The sequence below is a fragment of the Myotis myotis genome, unplaced genomic scaffold (assembly GCF_014108235.1).
Source record: "Myotis myotis isolate mMyoMyo1 unplaced genomic scaffold, mMyoMyo1.p scaffold_m19_p_1, whole genome shotgun sequence".
In the NCBI taxonomy this organism is placed as follows: Eukaryota; Metazoa; Chordata; class Mammalia; order Chiroptera; family Vespertilionidae; genus Myotis; species Myotis myotis.
Window position 1 is genome coordinate 70,326,862 of NW_023416313.1, and position 22,417 is coordinate 70,349,278.

Genomic DNA, 22,417 nt, shown 5'->3' on the forward strand with positions numbered 1-22,417 from the left:
TTTTTTATTAGTATCTAAAAAGAATGAAGCAATATTTCACATTCTCAACACCCAGTAAAAAACTTCAAGCAAGATCCTCTATATTTCAATCATTATGTTATTCATAAAACATGCATTGCAAACTTAGACTTGTTTAAGAGATTTAAATAATGTATGCCTTTGGAGCAATTCTTTCTAGGAAAATAAATATTGCCCATAAAAATGGGAAATTTCTTTCTGAGAAACAAGGACTTACTATGAGGGGCACAACAGCACAGGAGGGGAGGCTTCTGATGAAAGTGAATCCCCAGCTGAAAGTTTGGTAAGGCAACCAGAATATAGAATTTCTTCTGGAAAAGTTACAAAGTGCTTTCTAAAGCTAATACTCTGTACAGTAAGAATAAACTAAAAATTCATTAAATAAAGGAAGTGTGGCACTCTGATGGCTATATGTCAAAATGCAAAAATCATTTTATGGGTAAATCTAGAGCTTAATGACATACATGAAAATTGAACATAATACCTGAAACATGCCAGTCCTGGGGACAGTAGATGGTATTTTAAAAGTCTAGTTAATTTATGAGAAGCTTGGTTATTTATTTCAGGAGCCCGTTAAATTGCAGAAGAACAAATCAGGTTACGATCATGCAGAACGTGAACCACTTTATACTTGAACTCCATGACCACACCGCATTACTACCGTACGAGTGCCCTGTTTCCACAGGATGTTAAATACAGAGCAAATACCTATGCTCTCTGTGCTATAGAGCCCCAGAAGCAGATGTGTCTTTAAAAAGGGACACAAACACATAAAGCGGAAAACTAAGGTTTATATAATGTACTTTTGTTTGATTTTTTAAAAATAAAAATCAGGTATTTTCTTTCTAATAGAAAAGTAAATAAACTATTATTTTTACACTTGAAGACTTCAACCTTCATGACAGTAGAATTTGAATGTTTTTCTTCTGTAAATATGGTTTTTCTTTAAAACCAATGAACTTTTAAAAGAATATTGAGCATAATCAAAGAAATAAAAGGCTGCTCTTCCACTAGATAAAATTATCCCATATTATTGCCTTTTCTCATATGAAACATACTTCCACATTCAAACTAACTCATCTTTTTGTTGCTTAAAATCACAGGGACAGCCAATGTTAAATTAAGTAGAAAATGGCTCTTTAAAAAAATCGACTGTTTTTACCTAGATCCTCAATGCGATCAATAGAATATTCTCACTGGCTTTGTTAAAGTTTTAAGCTGTAACAGATAAATTGAAAAAAAATAATAATGTGAACATACTTTAAAGGTCAAGTTGTGATATTTCCCCCAAGAGGAAAGCAACGTTTTGTAACTATAATATACCATGAATACACAATGGGTCCTGTTGGAAGCAAACCAAAAGGAAATGAAAAGATGTATTTTTTATTTTTTTTTAGGAATAAAATATTTTACATTTCTAATAACATGTCAAAAGGTAGGATGAGGTTTTAGAGATGAAAACTCTTCTAAATATAAATGTATCTTTCTTTCTAAAAAAAAAATTTAAAACACAAAAAGAGACTCATGACCACTTTTAATCATTTTAGTTCAAAAGGATAAAGTTAGTGATAAAAGCAGGGAGATCAATGCCTTCTCCTTATTACTGAAGCACAGAGAAAGATCAGACTTGGAAAATAACAGAACTTACTTTTCTGATATCGTCTAAAGTGTTAATCTCTGGAGACAGACCGCCGTGTACACACAGGAACTGCTGGTTCATCAGAGCAGCCAGGGGCAGGCAGTCAAAGGCATCCATACAGGCATCATAGACGCGTTCTGAATACTTTATTTTACCTTTTAAAAGATTATTTTAAAAAATATTTACTCTCATGATTTCATAGCTAGAATCATTTCATTGAAACAGTTTTTTTTAATGTTTTCTTGCCAGAGTCATATTTGCATATATCTACACACTGCAAAGTTTCAAAACATGATTAAATCAGACTTTTTAAGGAGTTATATGTAAACCTTTTTATCTATTTTTGTTGTTGTTGTTGTTCATCCATGTTTTTCAGTTTTTAGTTACTTTTTGTAGAGCAGAGGAGAGAAATTTTGTATATGTCCTTGCTATTTATCTGCAGATGTATCTCAAAATAAGTATATACGATCAGGAGACCAATAGAAAGATGACCGTAAAGCTGGCTGGTTTTCCTTAATGGTCTTACAGAAAACCAGAGGGCAAGAAATTCTCTAAAGTTGTTTCTGCACACTGACTGGTATCTAATGTTTGGAGAGAAGTCACTATGCTCCACTGACTATAGAACTAAATGACAGAGACAATTTTAAGTTTCACTGGACAAGGGGGAAAACTGAGAGGAGGACTTTATAAAATACATATGGAGTCCCTGTCACTCCTAGTGTCTGTATCTAAAGAAGAAAGTCATCTTTAATCCTATAAAATCCACTGGAAGCTAGTAAATGTGCAGCATCCAAAAACAGGGACACAAGGTTGAATCTCCCTCCATTTGCTTTTCTGGAGTTAGTTGAGATTGAAGAATAGGATTATTATCTCAAATAGTAGCATTCTGGCTGGTTTTTAAAAGGTAAATCAATCACTGTTTCTTATGATAAATTGCATCAAATATTAATTCAAAGTTTTAGATCACTTTATAGATAATTATAATTAAAAAGAAATTCTACATTATCTTACCTATCCATGCTTAGAGACAAATATGGAATGGCATAAAATAGTGTGTTTTTAAAAAATTTGTTTACTTGGAAGCAATAGATCATATATTGAAATGTGCACTTAGTATGGATTCAAATGATTATTTAGCACTTATGGTGTTAAAGGAAAAGAGACTTGAAATATACTTACATTCTTGTTTAAATGTGAAATATTCTGTTAGATGTCTACATTCATGATTTCCACGAAGTAAAAACAGTGTTTTGGGGTAAAGAATTTTCAATGCCCACAAATACAGCACACACTGAGAAAAAAAATAAGAATATAAAAATATATATGGCATCATTATATTTAAGCATCCCATTGCTGACATCAATCAAATGAGCTACTGTGATCAAAAGTCCCCAAAAGGCTAGATCTCATTAAGGAGGACACTGAAAATCATGCAGAAAACATTCCTTCGGTATAAAGCCACGGTTTACGTATACTAAAATGTATACAAACACTGAGCATCTATGTAGCACGAGAAAACTATGGGCTGCACAGTCTTTTAGAAAGCTTGAATGAAAATATACTAAAAATGACAATATACTGATGTAAAAGTATGACAAGAAATGTGATTAGCAATCAATGAATAAAATAAAGACACCTCTCTATAAAGCTAATTACTATTTTTTTAAAAAATCAGGTACAGCCCTGGCTGGTATGGCTCAGTTGGTTGGGCAGTATCCTGTGGCCTGGGGACTGACAGTTTGATTCCCAGTCAAGGCACATGCCTGGGTTTTGTGCTTGATCCCTGCTAGGGAATATGTGGGGGACAGCTGACCTATGTTGTGCTCTCACATCGATGTTTCTATCTCTCCCACTCTCCCTTCTGTCTCCAAAAAATCAATAAAAAATCTTTAAAAAATTAAAGAACTGGTAGTTTTAAAAAAAATCAGGTAAAATGGAAAAACTGGAAAAGAAAGGAAAAACCAAATTTGGAAGCAAACACTGACAAGCTCAGGCTGACTTGAATAGTGTCTATATTTTCCTTATGTTCCCTCTTTTACCTCCATTACCTTGTCATTTATTTCAGTGCCATTGGTATATTAAGCCTTAAGTGCTTTTATATGTAAAAATAATTAAACTAAAGGTCAGGGACTGTCACTAAAAATGTTGCCAATAGCTAGGGGAAACATTTAATATACTACCTTATAATGTGCAAATTTAGTTACTTGGGTATTTTAGTTTGTGTGAAAATAAGGGCCAACGATGAAATAACTGGATTTGGAGTAAACCTACATTGACACTGTCTTCCTAGTGTGTGCATTAAAATAACTGGATACTCAATAACATCAATTTCATTATCCTTGACAAACATTCATTAAGAACCCACAGGGAACAGAAAACCACTCTTAGAAAACAAGTATGCTGTTTTATCCTCACTAGGTTTAAGTTTTAAAAGTGAAGCTAAGAATATACTGAACCACAAACATATTGAGTCAAGTCTGATTCTGGTTACTAAAATCTGAAACTGAAAAACATAGTATTTACATTTTAATAAAGAGCTTTCCAACATACAGTAAATATGCCAGATAATGCCCGCAGGAAAAAGCTACCGGCAATTCATTTGTTGTGCTACCTGTGAAGAATAACCATGTCTGACACTTTATCAAATGAGTGGAAATAACTATGTTTGAATATACAAACCAAGTTTTGGAGAAAATACTAATTATCAGAAAAAGTATGTATCATTGTGCTTTTCAAGCAAGATATTATCTCCAAGTATGTAATTGTGATTAAAGTAAAGAAAAATAGGGGGTTGACATCAAATTATAAATACACATTTATGTATATATACAGATATATATATATATTTATTTAATTTTCTAATTACCCTTTCCTGACTATAGTTATTAGCTAAAGTTCATGTGAAAAATGATATTACTATTTCTGAGAAGTTGACCAAGTGGCTTATCCAGGTGATCTTTAAAGCATCATAATCTGCTGACATGTGTAAAAGTTCCCTGTTATCTCAGTGGGTAGTACTGTGGTTCAGTGCATCTCAGATTACTGTGTGTCAGGTTTTACAGATGCACTTACATCTATATATATAAAAATCCAGCAACCAGAATGCCTTAACAACCAGAAAGATTGGTCGCTATGACGCCCACTGCAGCCAGTGAACTGACCCGATTGGGAGGGTGGGGCTGGCCGGTCAACCTCTTGCAGCCCCTCCCCCCAGCTGGCCCAGTCCTGATCAGGCCCCAATTGGGGTGGGCCAAACGGCCAACCTCCTGCTGTCTCCTCCTCCTGACAAGCCCAGCCCCGATCCGCCCCGGTCCGGCCAGCCTGACCCCACCCATGCATGAATTTGTGCACTGGGTCTCTAGTGTTTTCATAAAAAGAGTTTGTCTTACTCAAGCTCATCTCACATTTCAAAGAAGATATTTATAAACCATTATCAGTGTCAATAAGAGAACTATTTCCAATTTAAAATGTATAAGGTTGTTCTCTCTCTCTCTCTCTCTCTCTCTCTCTCTCTCTCTATATATATATATATATATACACACTCTCCCAAATTGGTTTTAACTTTTGATATCTAATTTTTTAATAGAAATGGTCATGTAAAGTCTTTAAAAATTATATTTACTTGTTGAAATTGCTACATTTAATGTATGCTGTTTCTATATTGAGGGAAAGAATATATGTGTTGGCTATACTGTCCCTACTTTTTAGAAAGGTTTTCTTTATCTTTAACTAGAGGCCTGGTGCATGAATTCGTGCACATGTGCGGTCCCTCTGGGTGGCCTGCAGGGATCGGGCCGAAACCCTCAGCCCAATGCCGCTTGCAGCTCCTACCTGTCGCTCCCGCTCATCCCGGCCCCACTGTGCCTGCTATGGGCTCATGCCCAATTAGTCCTGATTGGGAGAGGCTCACGCTGCCACAGCAGCACTCGCCAGCCATGAATCCTATATCTGGAGCCCTCCCAAGGGGAGTGGCCTGTGGGATCAGGCTGAAACCGGCTCTCCGACATCCCCTGAGGGGTCTCGAATTGTGAGAGGGCGCAGACCCCCAGAGAAAGCACAGGCCAGGCTGAGGAAACCCACCGGTGCACAATCAGGCCGGGGAGGGACCACGGGAGGGCTCCAGGGCGTGTGTGGCCCATCTTGCTTAGTCTCGATCAGCCGGACCCCAGCAGCAAGCAAACCTACTGGTCAGAGTATCTGCCCCTTGGTGGTCAGTGCACATCACAGCGACTGGTTGGCCAGTTGACTATCTGCCCCTTGGTGGTCAGTGCATGTCATAGCAAGCAGTTGAGCAGCCTTAGCATATCATTAGCTTATTATGCTTTGATTGGTTGTTCTGCCATTCGGTCTATTTGCATATTACCCTTTTATTATATAGGATTTTTACTAAGTAGAACATACACAATGAAGTGCACATATATTTTATGTACAATATGCATACTCCCATTAAACTACTACCCAAGTTCAGTTACATTTCAGCATACAGAAGGCTCCCTTGTGCTCTCCCCCACCCCCATCAATACTCTTTTGGAAATGTAACCACAATACTGAAATATTTAGATTAGTTTTTATCGGTAATCACTTATTTTACAGCAAAGCTATTATCTCTTCAACTAAAATCTAAAATGAAACTTTTTTTAAATTAAATCTTTATTGTTCCTCTTTTTTCCCCCCATAACTCCCCTCCACTCAGTTCCCACCCCACCCTCCTCCCTCACTCCCCACCCACTATACTCATCCATAGGTGCACGATTTTTGTCCAGTCTCTTCCCGCATCCCCCTCACCTCTTTCTCCCCCAAGAATAGCCAGTCCACTCCCTTTCTATGCCCCTGATTCTATAAAATGAAACTTTTAACCCCACTCAAATATTACTAGAGGAATCAATAACCTTCCAGGTCCTATATTTTCTTTTTTGCCATCTGGGACAGATCCTATTTTGACATTAGCAAGAGGCTTTATAACCTCTATTCTTAATTACTGTACCTCTTCTATAACTGAAACCTCAAAGAGTGACACAGAAATAGTCTGTGATATTCTATCATACTTGTTTACTTTGAAAATGATTCAATACACAGTGACTGTCCCTTATTATTTCATGGATGTGAAGCACCTAGTATATAATAGGAGTTTAGGAAATATTAGCTCCTTTTTCTGTAACTGTGTGAATGAGAAGAAAGATAGGAACACAGAGAGCAGGGAGGGTGAGAGAGAGGAAAGGAAGAAAAAATACAGATGGGGAGGAAGTAGGAAGGAGGAAGGAAGGAAGGAAGGAAGGAAGGAAGGAAGGAAGGAAGGAAGGAAGGAAGGAAGGAAGAAAGAAGGAAGAAAGAAAGAAAGAAAGAAAGAAAGAAAGAAAGAAAGAAAGAAAGAAAGAAAGAAAGAAAGAAAGAAAGAAAAGCAATTTCCAAATTCTTGGCTCAAAATACCCTAAAAATAAGAATCCTGTTTTCACATTTTATTTCCTTCTCCCCTGTGGCAAGAATAAAATATCTTCCCAAACACTGAATAAAACCACAAATGCAGCCAACATGGAAGAAGTGGCATGGCAACTGAAAGGGCAGGGTGGATTGGAGAGTGGAGCCCTGCCAGCCTTCACCCTCAACATCTGGTGGGAGAGGGCTGCCAAGCACAACACTGTCTTGCTGGCAACTATTTCGCCTTCTAAAGTTCTAACATTCTGGAGAGCCAAAGCTCTTAAACAAAATCATAACCTGATATTATTTTTAAAAAGAAAGGTCTCTTATAAAAAATTATCACAATCAATAAGCAATGAAAAACAAATCAGCTAAATAATTGGGCATATTCATCTATGAGGTATCAGATGGCTAATGAGTAAAATTGTCACTGAATTAAATGGTGAAGGTGAAGATAGGCAAGTTACTTAGGCCTTTTTGCAAGGTGAGATGTTTAGCTGCACTAATCACTTTCAACTGGACCCTGACTGCCTTTCCAGTCTTACTCTACACAATTAAACAAATATTTACAACTTCAAATTAGCTTGGGTTACTCAACAGAGAGACTGAGCATTCTCTACCTTTTTACCGATTTTCATCATAAAGACAGCCTTCTTCTATTTACCTGTCTTCCTCTATGAGGCAACACTCAGGATATCATTTTCTTTATTAGTTTAATTGGTTCTTTGATAATAGCAGTGCCGTAATTTACTTTGTAATAATTCATGCCTCTTAATGATATGTACTCTTGAAAAACTCACCCAGGGGAGTAAAGAAGAATGTAAAAGAGGAAGCAAGCAAGTAAAAAGTATGTACACAGCTCCAAATATATATCAATCAGCTCTCTAAAATACCTACTGTGCAGTGACACACTACAGTAAAAAAGGCCGTCTCTCACGCCTAAGACAGCCAGGTGAAGGATGGGCACTGGTTGGGAAAAGATCTAAACTCCTGCAATGTCAAATGCAGCCCCTCCAAGACATCATTCACTGGGTCTGAGGAGCACTCAGAGCAGCAGCCCTGTGCTATACAGACAGTCGGCTGCAGGGACACAGCAGACGCTTTCTTCCTTGTGTCTGTGGCATCCCTCTACCACCTAACACTGCTTGCTGTATCGCTCGCTTGTTATTCTCGGCAGAAGCATGGGACATTGCTGGGGTTCTTTCTAGTCTATGGATTCACAGCGAATAAACACAACTCTCTGTGCTTAAACGTGTTTGAGGCCTGGGCTGAGATCTGGATGTAAGTACAGCAGGGGCGGGGGTGGGGGGTAGGGGTGGGGGTGGCTTGCTGCTAAGCTCACGGCAGTGCCAGGCACAATGGCTGGAAAAGGAGCCTGGGGAAGTGAATAGAAGGAAACAGCTGTGCTTGCCTCTGTTTGAAATTCTGTCTTTCCCTGCCTTCCCAGAGAAACACACTCAGACGTGGGCCTATATATATACATACACATATGCTTGATCAAAGACGTTAGGTAGCATAATGCAATCATCAGAAAGAGGATGGTATTTGGCGTGAGACAAATTATTACCCTAAACAAAATGACCTCTTTCATCACTACTCAAAAGCTTGCTTGTTGTACTTGGGCTAACTTGGTGGGGAATGGTTTCTGATCTTGGCAAGAAGAGAAGATGGGGGGAGAGGCAGGGAGTGAGTACATAAAATGAGCTCTATGTACTGCCCAGAGCACATTACCTGGTGCCTGTAAAACCACCCGGCAGAGGCTGTATGAAATCCGAACCCACTCTTCAAAGCCGATTTGGTAAAAATTAAACTTAAGTGCTCTTCTTTGCCCAGAGGAGAGCCAAAGGAGGATACCTGCAGAGGTGCCCTGAATTATTCAGATGAATGAAGAACCTTTTGAAGCCTGTTAGGGTAGTGCAGGCTGAAAAACTGAGCTCTTATTTTAGGATTTTTCTTAAACCAACAGCATTGTACTCAAAGAGAATATTTTATAGTGCATGCTGTAACCTTCAGAATACATCAGTGGGGAGAGGCTGTGTGAGTGTATTTGTACATGCGTCAGTGAATGTGAGAGTGTACATCCGTTTCTGCATTCCTGAGGTATCCATTTTTTTCCTGTGGCTCTTTTAGTGAAGGCATGGCCAAGGTATGGGGTGCAGCGGCAAGAGCACAGACTTTGAATCCAGCACTGCCTTTTACTATGTACGTGACTCTCTCTGTGCCTAGGTTTCTGCACGCATGAAAGGAAGACATTTACGTGTTCCGTGCAAAGCTGTACGGGAAAAATGAAATCATTTATACCTCCCAAACAATAGCATTTATCGCAGGCAAACAATGTTGGTTTCCTTAATCCACAATAAAAAGCCCCGAAGTATTCTCTGTAAGTATATTTTATATAAATGTCTGTTCTATTTTAAACATGACAATATCACTGAGAAATCCCAAAGTCCCTCAAAGGTCAGAGTTTAATCAAAATGGATCCTTTTTACATGTAAGACTATATCACATTTTTGTTACTGCATGTGGCAAGTCCCGAGGGCTGTACTCTCAGATTCTGGGAATTTAATTAAAGAGCTCTTTTTGATGATGGAGACTCTGATATATGCATCTCAGAACTTTTAAATGTCCTGTGATGCCTACATTTGATGTCACCAACATTTGGTTTCATTCTTTGATCCTCTGCTTGAATTAAAAAGGTGCATATTACACAAAATATCTCAACTTCCATAGTTCAAATATATAGATTAATTTACACTAAAAAAAATCTGCAGAGAAACACATTAGTGATTACTGCTTCTAAACATCTGTCCTTTAAAAAAAACAGAGTTTTAAAAAGCTCTAATTAGGGCAAGTTTAGAAAATTTCAAATGGTTTGAGGCTAGAGATTCAGAAACTCAAACTCTTCAAGTAAAATAATAAAAGGTAAATAAAAACCCATAGGTTAAGAAATGTAATTCAAACCTGGAATAGGTGAGACATAAAGTCCATCTGTGCCATATGATTTAGTACTTTATCTTATTAGCAAGTTAATAAGAAAAGGTGCTATTGTCTTTTATTAGGTTAAAAAAAGATGAATTAAATTGTTAAAAATAATAAATATAATTTAAAAATGTCCACTATCACACTCCATCATTTGGCTAATAAAAAGAATAACTCCCAATGGGATAGTCTTGGTCATCCCTTGCTTAAAAGGTGAGCTTCCAGGAAATGAGAATACCTATTTTATTCATCCTCAGAAACATTCATAGGAGCATATAAATATTAGATAAATAAGATGAATTTTAGAGTTACCAAAATAATTTTTAAAAATATCCACCCAACCCTAATTTAAGGAAAGTAGCAGAAACTCTACCTCCCATTGCTGTTTTCTGTCTCTATAGTCTTTCTCAAATCTGGCTACACAGTGAAATCACCTTTGGCATATCAACAAACCTGACCCAAATTGAAGTAATTGTGCCATTTCTGGGAAACAAACCTCTTTAAATGAGAGGACATACCTTTCTCTTTCCTCTGTTCCTTCTAGCTGAATGTAACATGGGGACATGATAGCTTAAGGTGGGGTAGCAGCAGTCTTGGGCCATGAATTTGACTTTGGAATGAGACCATGCACAGCAGAGCAACAAGGCAGAAAGAGTCTGGGCCCTGGCACTATGCATGTCACACCAGCCCACCTGTGAACTTTTACTGGAGAGAAATAAAGTTCTATCTTGTTCAGACTACCATTATGCAGGTTTTTCCCCCCTCTTACTCTTGGCACATACTAGTCCTAGACAGAAAGGTCTTAAAATGTACTCAATCACACTTTCCTACTAAGTGGGTCAAGTGAACACCTGAATGAAGTCTATGAGGTTTAATAATTTCTTCTTCTATCCTTTTCTCGCTTTGATTTCCCTCCTAGGCAACTTGTACTTGTTCTTTGACTCAGTCTTCTCCAGCCATGTGTGCCCTCTCAATATTCTCCCACTTTTCTGTATTCCAATGGCAATTATTTTCTGTACCTCCTTTACCACAAGATTTTAATAATCGGTTCAAATAATAATTGAATCCTAGATGACCACTAGTTCTGGCTTTTGATTCTATAGAGCTTTTGATAAAAAAAGTTATATTTTACAACATAAATTTAGTTTTCTAGGGAGCAGATATATATGTCTTCAAATTCCCTACAGTCCAGATCATACATTTTATGTACTTGATAATACACATTTACCAAAAGGAAGAAACTCTAAAAATGTACTTTCTCCATTTGGACTTATGTACCAACACTACCTCTCCTTTCCTCATTATTATTAATAAATATGTGATCCTTAAATAAAGAAATGATTAAGATATTGGTGGAAATATGTATATGTATATTTAGTCAATGAGTTGAACCGAATAACCAAAAAATATAGTATGGTGGTTTTAAAAACAAAATCTGTTTAAGAGTGACATGTTTTTAAATATTAAATATTCCTATAGTAAATAAATTATTATGAAAATTTAAAAACCTAGAGTTTCTTTTATATGACTATTATAAATACCTGATGTTGGTGTGAAACTTAAGGAAATTTTAACTGGGTCTTTAATTAAGAAAAATAGTTTTTCTTTTTAATGATTTTTTTCCTAGAACACTTATAATGTCAGCTACTACATCATAAACTGTTTCTTTCAAATGTATTCCTATTAAACCATTTCTTTCAATACATTTTAATGAGCCCTTTCTATGTATGACACCATGTTAAGCACCAGGAAAAACAAACATGTGAATAAAACAAGACGCCTGCCTTTATTTTGAACATAATTTCTACTAGAAGCAGATGGGAGGCTGAGCAAGAACCTCTACTCAAAGGTTATCTGTTGTGTTTTAATTAATGAGTTGAACAAATTACCCTCGTCAGATGGCAGGTGTCAGAAGACAAAGCCCAGCACCTATAAGCACACTCACACATATTCACACACACAAATGCAGACACAGAGGCACACTGGACTACTTATTTACAAAAGTAGCTTGTTGTGTCATAATTATAAAGCATCCATGCAAACACATTCCTGGATATTTAATCAACATTGATTAGTTCTCTAACAGAAAACAGAATTATGTAATGTAAATCTGATGTAACTTTCGAAAAGTTGCAAATATATAAAAGATACAAAAGGCAAAATCTTACTTTTAGCCATTTCCTTGGCATCTCTATACATTAAAAAACATATGGGATATAATGATCAACATAATTTGATGAACAAGAACAGATCTAGAGACAAATGGCGCAGCGGGGGGGGGGGGGTGGTGGTTAGAGAGCAACTAAAGGACTTGTATGCATGCATATTAGCGTAACCAATGGACACAGACACTGGGCTGGTGGGGTCTTGCCCAGGGTGGGAATGGCTTCGGGGGGGGGGGAGGGAGAGGAGTCAAGTGGGGAAAAAGGAGACATATGTAAAACTTTAGACAATAAATAAATTTAAAAAAACATATGGGAATCAATTGAAAACAGGAGATGTAATATCCCAAGAATTAAGTATATTAGAATTCATTACTATAGACTAGGGATTTCCTTAAAGCAATGGTATTTATCACTTTTACGTTACTAAGATACTGCTGATCCATTACTGACTGAGCAGCTGAAAAGAAATGATGTGGACTTACTTCAATGCTGAAGTACCCTCTGTCAACATAGTCCCCTAAGAAGAGGTAGCGAGTGTTGGCAGGAGATCCCCCCACTTCAAAGAGCTTCATCAAGTCGAAGAATTGTCCATGGATGTCTCCACAAACTGAAATAAATAAATAAATTCATTTTATGGCCACATTATGTTAAGACTCTGAATTAGATAATAAAATTGTAAAATTTTAAAGTCAGAAGGAATTCAGAGGTCATCTTAGACAAAACATTATTTTGTAAAACAGGAAAATGAGAGAGAGATTCCAAAGTTAATTAGTGGCAGAATTGACTCTAGCATCCACAGGTTTGCTGGAAAAATAAGGATAAAAATAACAATAATGGCTATTATTATGCGTTTAATAATTCTACAGAAGACACTGTGCTAAAAAATTTATACACATTTTCTAATGTAAGACTAACAATGTTGTGGAATATACATTTCCTTTTGCAGGTAAGGGATGAGGCAAAGGTTCAGGAATTTGACATAATCTATACATAACTGCACTCAGAATATATAACTACTACATGTTACTGTCTCCTGAAGAAAAGGAAATGTTGATATGTATCATAAAATCTGTAGCTCATAAAATCTAAAATGCCATTAATTATAGAACACACTAGAGGCCTGGTGCATGAAATTCGTGCACTCAGAGGGGTCCCTCAGCCCAGCCTACACCCTCTTGCAGTCTCGGAGCCGAGAGGGAGCAGGCCTAAGCCATCAGTTGGACATCCTTAGCACTGCGGTGGAGGTGGGAGAGGCTCCCGCCACCGCTGCTTTGCTCACCAACCATGAGTCCGGCTTCTGGCTGAGTGGCGCTCTCCCTGTGGGAGCGCACTGACCACCAGGAGGCAGCTCCTGCATTGAGTGTCTGCCTCCTGGTAGTCAGTGCACATCACAGTGACCAGTCATTATGCAGTTCAGTTGATTTGCATATTAGCCTTTTATTATAATGGAGATCATTATAGAGGGGTGGGCAAAAGTAGGTTTACAGTTGTGAGTACATAGAACAAGATTTTATTCTTCTTTTATTCATTACTTACTGTATGTATTATTTTCTGTATGAACAACTATAAACCTACTTTTGCCCATCCCATATGACGTATCACTGAGACAGAAAAAGATTCAATTAAATTTAAATTCTAAAGAAACATTTTTATAAGATGAACTCCAATATTAGATGTTAAAAATGAAAAAAGTAAATTGTGAAATGAAAAAACAACAACCAGCCTGTAAAACATAGTATACAAAAATCACTAGGAATTATTATTCCTTAACTTTCTCACCTTCTCTTTTTAACCAAAATTCTTGAAAGAGCTTTGTGGTCTTTTTCAAAACCCACTTATTTTTTACTTATTATTAGAATTAACTACTTTGAAAGCCCTTTAAAAAAAGTATTAAAAAGTATTATCTCCATTATACAGATAAGAAAACAGTGTGGCTATCAGAGGCTGGTCAATGTCACTGTTAAATATGGATGACCCCAGGTTTAAGTTCAGATTTGCCTAATTCAAAGCTTTTGCTGTTAACCACCATGTTATAACATGTTCGACATTTTGTATGTTTTATATATGTATACATATTTAATATTTTAAAATAATTTGTGATTAAACGATGAACATGATGTGGCTGTTTCTTGAACACTGGGAGATTCACAGAATGGATGTATGAGTGATTACAGTACCTTACCTGCCTGGGCTTCTGTAAGCAGTACACGTGTTAATGTAGCAAAGGGCTTGGAAGAGTTCCTAGAACCTAATGTGAACTTCATAAATGGCTACCTGTATGGATGCCATGCCCCTCCCCCCTCCATTCTCTGGCATCCAAAGATAAGTACAGTACAAGCGCCACCTAATGAGGCAAGCCATCTGCTGGGTTGTTACAGTCTCCAATTCCCATGAGACTAGGGTCTTTCATCTTCAATGCCACTTAGTTTTAACATGGTCAGCTCCTGGAGACTCATGCCTATGGCTTCTTTTATGGAGTTAATCCATCTCATATTAGGTTCTCCTTTTCCTGCTGCCTTCTATTTTTCCCAACAATATTATATTTTCCAAAGGCCCCTCCCTTCTCATGTTCCAAAGTAGGACAGCTTCAGTTTTGTCATTTTTGCCTCCAGCAATGCTTCAGGCGTAATTTTCTCTAGGACTGATTTGTTTATTTTTCTGGTAGTCCAGATTATCCATAGAGGTCTTCTCCAACATCATATTTTAAATGAACCCATTTTTTTTTTTCCTATCAGCCTTCTTCACTGTCCAGCTCTCAGGTTCTTACATAGTAATTGGGAATATGAGGATGTGAATGATCTTAACCTTGGTCTCTAATGACACATCTTTGCTCTTAGTGATCTGTCCTAATTCTTCTACTATTGTGCTTCCAAGTCACAGCCTTCTCTTGATTTCTGGGCTACAGTCTTTATTTGAATTAACGACTAAACCTAGTTAAGCACAATCTAACAATTTCAATGTCTTCACTGTCTATGTTAAAGTTGTGTATTTCTTCTGCAGTCATGATTTTTTATCTTCTTGATGTTCAAATACAGTTCTGCTTTGGCACTTTCTTCTTTCACTGTCATCAGAACTCGTTTCAAATCAGTGCTACTTCCTACCAGTAAGTTGGTTCCATCTGCATATATTAAGTTATTGCTATTTCTTCCACCAATTTTCACTCCTACATCCCCTGAGTCTAGCCCAGTTTTTCATATAATATGTTCTGCACATGAATTAAACAAATAGAGAGACAAGAATGCACCCTTGTCTGATATCTTTACCTACAGGGAACCAGTCTGTCTCTCCACATTTTGCCCTGACTGTGGCAAGTCTCACAGTACTCCTATTTTCTATGAAAAGAACCCTCCATCTATCTGAAGATTCTAAAAAATACTGTATCTTTATTAACAGAGCTGTGCATATTTCCATTAGAAATGTACAAAGTTATGGCCTTCAATGAAATTGGCACATCAAAGATAATGAAATAAAATGTAGTGTTTTTCCCCCCTGGACCACTGTTACCCTTATTTATCAGCCACCTAATATGTCACAAGAAGAAGGCTTTTTCCCCATGAGAAGCGGTCCCCCATTTGTTTTTATACTGGAGAAGTGAGAACAAGTAGGTACACTGAGCAGGTGAAACCATTTGGTGAAAAGGTGGCAATGTGTTCATTATATCCTTGATTTTTTCCCTAAATGGGGCAATCAGGTTGGTTTGAATGAGGTTACTCTAACATCCTTAGGACAACCCAAAGGTGCAAGTGTGACCAACATCCAGCAATGCTTACACATTTATACCTGTCTCTATTTTACTATCAGGATATACACAAATTATGCTTACATAAGCCACTAGTACCTAGTAAGAAATACCTAAGCAATTACTTTTGAGTAACTGCCTTTCAATATTGCTTCCCTCCCTTGAAGACGGTAGCCCACATTAAATAAAACTTTACTGGAAATGATTCTCACACACAACATGCCAACAACTTTTGATCTATGTCTTCTGAAGGAGAATACAGAATTCTGAAGTAGGAAACTGAAAATAACATACAAAAAGGATGTGTCTATTTCTTAGGGAAGGGAATGGTCTTTATTTCTAATACCATTGCTGGAGAGCTAGTGATTGAGCTTTTAAATCATTAAGGGTGTTCAAGTATATATGACTATAAGTGCATGTGCGTGTGTGTGTGTGTGTGTGTGTGTGTGTGTGTGTGTGTGTGTGCAAAGCCACCCACCACAAAGGAGGAATTATTTGGAGATTAGTGGTCAGTATAGCAATTAGGGAGTCATTAAACAAGTTTAAGACTTTACTCACTGTAGATTACAGCAAAGTAGTGCTAAAGAGAAACAGAAATAAACAGCCGGGCCAGTACAAGGAGCTCTTTGTAGTGAGCTGAGTAAGGCCTTGTGATTGTCAAGCTGGATAATGAATCAGTCACAGAGTAAGTCTATGAGTCCCTGAAACCAGCACACTGCTAAGTAGACAAGATACTGGCCAGCATATTGAGGACAAACAGGCCCTTCAGAAAATAATCTCAGTCAGAAGGAGGAGGAAGTGGGAAAGATAACCAACTAGGACCAAGCCTTTGCCTTCTACCTCCTGACCAGAGAGATGCTGGTAACTCTCCATTGAGAAGGGTCAGGTGTTCCGAACAACAACCATGCATAGAGTGTGTGTGCAATTAGGTACGTATGTCTAAATCAGTGACGGCGAACCTTTTGAGCTCGGCGTGTCAGCATTTTGAAAAACCCTAACTTAACTCTGGTGCCATGTCACATACAGAAATTTTTTGATATTTGCAGCCATAGTAAAACAAAGACTTATATTTTTGATATTTATATTTATTTTATATATTTAAATGCCATTTAACAAAGAAAAATCAATCAAAAAAATGAGTTCGCGTGTCAGAGGTGTCATAGGTTTGCCATCACTGGTCTAAATTAATTCAATGAATCTGCAAAAAAGTATATCCATATTATTACTGAAATATTTTTTCAAAAAATTCCATTGTTTCTAAATTCACATGGACAATTAAATTACATTGGAAAATATAAACACTAGACAGTATTGTACATACTAAGATGAGGCCCCAATATAGTTGCTATACAATTTATAGCTTTTAAAGCACTCTGATAAAGCTGTCATCCTGAGTAGAAGACTTATTTTTAAAATGTAATATTAAATATACACTATTTAAAACTATTAAAACAGCTTTGCATTGATGCTCAGACTTACACATTGGTCCTGTTTACTTGCCTATAAAAAAAAAGGAAATACATCAAAAAACATTGAGTCCATTTATTATTGACACTAACAAAAACGTAATGTCACAGAATTCCAGGTTAAAGAAAGCTTATGCAAATTAGGATGCCTGGCGATAGAGGAGTAGTTGTTAAAAACAAACAAAAAACTGTCAAACAATAAACTGCAGGTAAAAAGATTTTTTTATGTACCAGCATTTCAAAATTGCATCAATATTATGATTTAGAAGTCAAGTTCTTTTAATTCCCGACTCACTTATTTTTCTATAAAGAATTTTCAGTTCCTCCAAAATACTGGCTTTTATCATCTGGGAAGGCTTGCATGAAACAGAATAACTTTTACAAGTTTTCCCAGTTTCTACTCAACTAACAGATTGTAATTTTTCTTTTAGAAAAGATGTTACTGAATTGCCAATTTGCAGCATTAGAGTTCCACTCTACTTTCAGCTTCATTCACTTCAACCCAACATTTTTCCACATTTCCCCAAGACAATAAAATTTCTAATGTTAAGGGACTGTCAGTATGTCTAATTCTCAGCATGAGGGGGTCAACCTGTTCAATTTATATGTTGGGTCTTTGAATCTTCTATCTGCTACAATTTTTTTTTTTTTTCCAATTTCACAGAGAAAGATCTTGCTTTCGACTAGAGGTCTTGTTAGAAGTTAAACACAGTGGGTATCACAAGAACATGGTATCTGTTTCTCGCTGTTGGTAATCCAGGATTATGTAACCTTCAGTGGATGATAAATTCAAGTACAAACCAGCCAGAACAAATATGTGTACTTTAATAGCAGAATGTGTAAACTTTTTAAATCAGGCAATTCCTGAGATAAAAGTGAGTTTATTTCAGCATTCATTTATCTCTAGAAATCTTCATCAACTATAAAACAAACTAACCAAGAAAAAAATAACAGTGGTATAATTCACTAAAGAGGTACACTTCAAAATAATTAAATTTCCCCATAGTGAATGTTATTTTTCAAATGTTAAACAGATGTTAGGTACTTTGTAAAACACAAAACATAAATTATCAACCAGGGAACTATAGTTTGATAGTATCAAACAATAATAAAAAGTCTCTAAATCAAATAAAAATTTGCTAAACACAAATTTCAAGGTTTTTATTAAAAAGCTATGAAATTAAGTACATAACAATAATAGCATCAGTATAGCAATAATTTCAAACACTTATTTATATTTATAATGCTAATTAACAAAGACAAACTGTCTGTTAGCCAGTATTGATGAAAAATGTAACAAGATAATTGCAAAAAAAGAGAGTGCACTATATTGTAGATTATAATAGATAATCACAACAATCCAGTATTAGATGCTTCATAAATCCCTTAAAAATCTCAGTTATAATTATAATTAGATGTGAAAAGAAACTAAAGTAGTCTGTGTTTTTAAACTACTTTATAGGACCAAGCATATACAACACCATGGTATGTCCACAGTGCTTATTCCAATCAGTAGAAAAATAAATTGAAACTTTTATTTTTTTATCCTAAAGATGAATGTTCCTGTCACTGAAATTATTTTTTGAAGTTTTTTTCTTTTCTTCATGGGTTGAATGCTTTACAAGATTATGTTTACTGGGAGAACTTAATTATTGAATTAGAATGCTCTTTTTTTTTCATCTGTTATTACTATTTTTCATTTCAGCAACAATCCAGATTTAAATAAGAGCCTAATTATTAAGGATTCATAACATTATGAAATTAAGTCATGATTTTGGCTGTGATATTAATAAATAATAATTATGTATAATACTTAAGAGGTATTTAATAAAATGGTCATCACTCTGTTCATGTGTCCAAGTTTGGTCAGTAGTGGCAACTATTGGTTATTTGATATGTGGATTTATTTACATTATGTAGTTCACTAAACACTTAATTTTCATCACAGTCAATCAAGAATATTGGATGAACACTATGAGTTGATTTAATTTCAGCCAAATGTAAATAAATTTGAAAACTTATGTACTTATATATATTTATTTTCAAATGAATGCTTATTTTTTTCACTTTAAAAAAAAATTAATTTCAGAGAGGAAGGGAGAAGGAAAGATAGAAACATCAATGATGAGAGGGAATCATACATCAGCTGCCTCCTGCACACCCCCTACTAAGGATGGAGCCCGAAATGGGGCATGTGACCTGACCAGGAATCAAACCGTGACCTCCTGGTCTATGGGTTGACACTTAACCACCGAGCCACACTGGCAGGGCTGTTCTCTTCATTTTTTGAAATACTGACCCAGGTTTCAAATCCCCATGAACTCCCTCCAAGACCCTGAATGTTAAGGCATACAGATCTTAACATTCCTATCTTGGGTCTCCTAAACCTATCCTAGATAATAAGAACCTAATATACTAAGTATCCAGTAGGCCGTTCAACCAAAGTGAAATATGCTAATGAAATGCTAAGGCTGCTCAACAGCTCACTATGACAGGCACTGACCACCAGGGGGAAGACACTCTGACTGGTAGGTTAGCTTGCTGCTGGGGTCTGGCCAATTGGGACAGGGCAAGACGGGCCAGACACGCCTTGGAGCTCTCCTGCAGTCCCTCCCCAGCTGGCCAACCTCCTGCGTCTCTCCCCGGCCCAGATCGTGCACCAGTGGGGTCCCTTGGCCTGGCCTGCATCCTCTCGCGATCTGGGATCCCTTGGGGGATGTCAGAGACCTGGTTTTGGCCCAACGGTGGAACGACCGGTCACTGTGGCGTGCACTGGCCACCAGGGAACAAACGCTCAATGCAAGGGCTGCCCCTTGGTGGTCAGTGTGCTCCCACAGGGGGAGCACCACTCAGCCAGAAGCTGGGCTCATGGCTGGCGAGTGCAGCAGTGGTGGTGGGAGCCTCTCCCGCCTCTGTAGCAGCACTAAGGATGTTGGACTGCTGGCTTAGGCCCACTCCCCGCTCCCTGCAGGAAGCAGGCCTAAGCTGTCAGTCAGACATCTCCCAAGGGCTCCTGGACTGTGAGAGGGTGCAAACTGGGCTGAGGGACACCCCTACTGAGTGCACAAATTTTGTGCACCGGGCCTCTAGTATTTTGATATTTTTAAAAACTGTTTGGTATCTGTGGCCACAGTATTCTTTCAATTTAGCGTCTTGCTTTTACCTAGATGTGTTATTTCTTTCATGAGGAGAGACAGCCTAGTGTAATGGTGCAGATACAAACCTAGATCTCTTGTTTTCATAATTGCTGTTTGTTAGTTTTTTGGTTTGTTTGTATATTCCTGCTGATTGACCTTAATCAATTAGTTGTGGCCTCTTCATTAATCATTTTCTACTTCATGCTCCCTGAATCAGCTGTATTATCTATAGAATCCAAGGACTCTTCCAATTTGCTTTTCCCAATTGCCTCCTTTATATAGGCACATTCTACTCTGTTTTTACATTTCTTTAGACTTTGACTATCTTGCCACTTGTGTAACTAGGGCAAGATACTTAATCTTTGTAGGAGACATCAGATGCCTCATCTATAAGGGGCTTCATAATAAACCTTTTTATAAGTAAGTTTTTTTAACTAAATGAAAATACACAAGGGAGGAAAAAAAAGCTTAACATGCTGTGGCGCAGGAATACCCAGACACACAATGTGAAATAGTGGACCTGGCAGAGGTTGTCTACCTAAGAAGCATCAAGGATGATTTGCAATCTTTAGCTAAATGATCTAAGTGCCTGTAATCAATGTAGCCACAAATAAAACATACAAAAAGTTACTCTATCATTTTCTACTTTTTATCCAAATGCATGTTATCATATGTTGAAAGATGTTAAGGCTAAAATCAAATAGACTAGGTCTCATGCTCCACAAGTTCCATTTTCTAAGAGTGGGCATATTTCCAAATGGCTTTAGTAATATTACCAGTCTTACAGTGGGTAACAACACCATGACAAATTTCCAGGTAGTCTTGTTTTCTGTTAAGACAAAGCTCATTTACAAGACCGCTCTGTTCCATGGCTGTATAATGGTAGTGATGTTTTAAAAGCTGAAAGTAACATAGTGAATAGAAGAAACACAAGGTATTTCACCAAAAGGATGTTTTACAAGGCTGACTCTTACTAGATTTTTGGAAAACTCAGTTGAGTAGGCAAAAAGTGAGTCATCTTCTATTCTTATCATAACACTACTCAAATTTTAACAATTGAAAAGATGTTGTTTTTAATATTTTTTAAACTCAAGTAAAGCAAGTTAATGATATGGAATTCTAGAGTCCACATATCCACCATTAATTTGGCAATTATAGGCAGTGGGGATATTAGAAATGGGCTTTACCTATTACTGACTTTCAAGTAATTAGCTATATTTATGTCCCTGGTAAGTGAACAAAGCTAGAAGTACTATCCTGAAAAAAAAACACACGTAAATGACTTTATAAAAAGAAGGCATGGATTAAATGCTATCACCTCCTCAATAAAAAATATACAAGCTTATTTGTTATATGAGGCACATGTAAAACTGGAAGTTTTAATTCTTAATTGAGCAATTTTTAAAACTATGTGAACAACTTAGACATCTTAGAGCACATTCATTTAAAATTTAGTTAAGAAAAAGTACATTCTGGAATATAATTTTAATAATGACAATAAGCTTATTTATTAATTCTGTCTAATTTTCCTTAATCAATCATTTTCTTATCATCCTTCATTAAGCAGATATTTCAGAATTAATTATTCAATTATATACCTGAAAAAATAAATAGAAGATATTTATTAAATGTGCTGTATTAAAAGGATGAATAAATAATATCAAAGACTGAATAACTTTTTACTTATGTCAATTATATTGGGACAATAAAGAAATAAAGGGCATGAAACTTGGTCTCAAGAACTTAACAGAATACTTGAGAAGACATACACACACCAAATAGTATTAAAAATTATTGGCCTCTGACATTAGAGTATTTCCCTTTCCATCCTAAAACTTCTGCATACTAGTCAAGAAATA

The 22,417-nt window shown here is 36.7% G+C and overlaps 1 protein-coding gene across 3 annotated transcripts in view; it reads right to left on the bottom strand.

Moving 5' to 3' along the window:
- PPP3CA (protein phosphatase 3 catalytic subunit alpha) overlaps positions 1 to 22,417 on the bottom strand; it is a 314,121-nt gene that overhangs the window by 69,042 nt on the left and 222,662 nt on the right. For all 3 annotated transcript variants that reach the window (XM_036340758.1, XM_036340768.1, XM_036340778.1), the window contains exons 3-5: positions 12,699 to 12,823; positions 2,837 to 2,948; positions 1,667 to 1,812 (exon numbers count right to left, since the gene is read on the bottom strand). In XM_036340758.1, the coding sequence (XP_036196651.1) occupies positions 1,667 to 1,812; positions 2,837 to 2,948; positions 12,699 to 12,823 (383 nt within the window). The remainder of the gene's footprint in view (positions 1 to 1,666; positions 1,813 to 2,836; positions 2,949 to 12,698; positions 12,824 to 22,417) is intronic.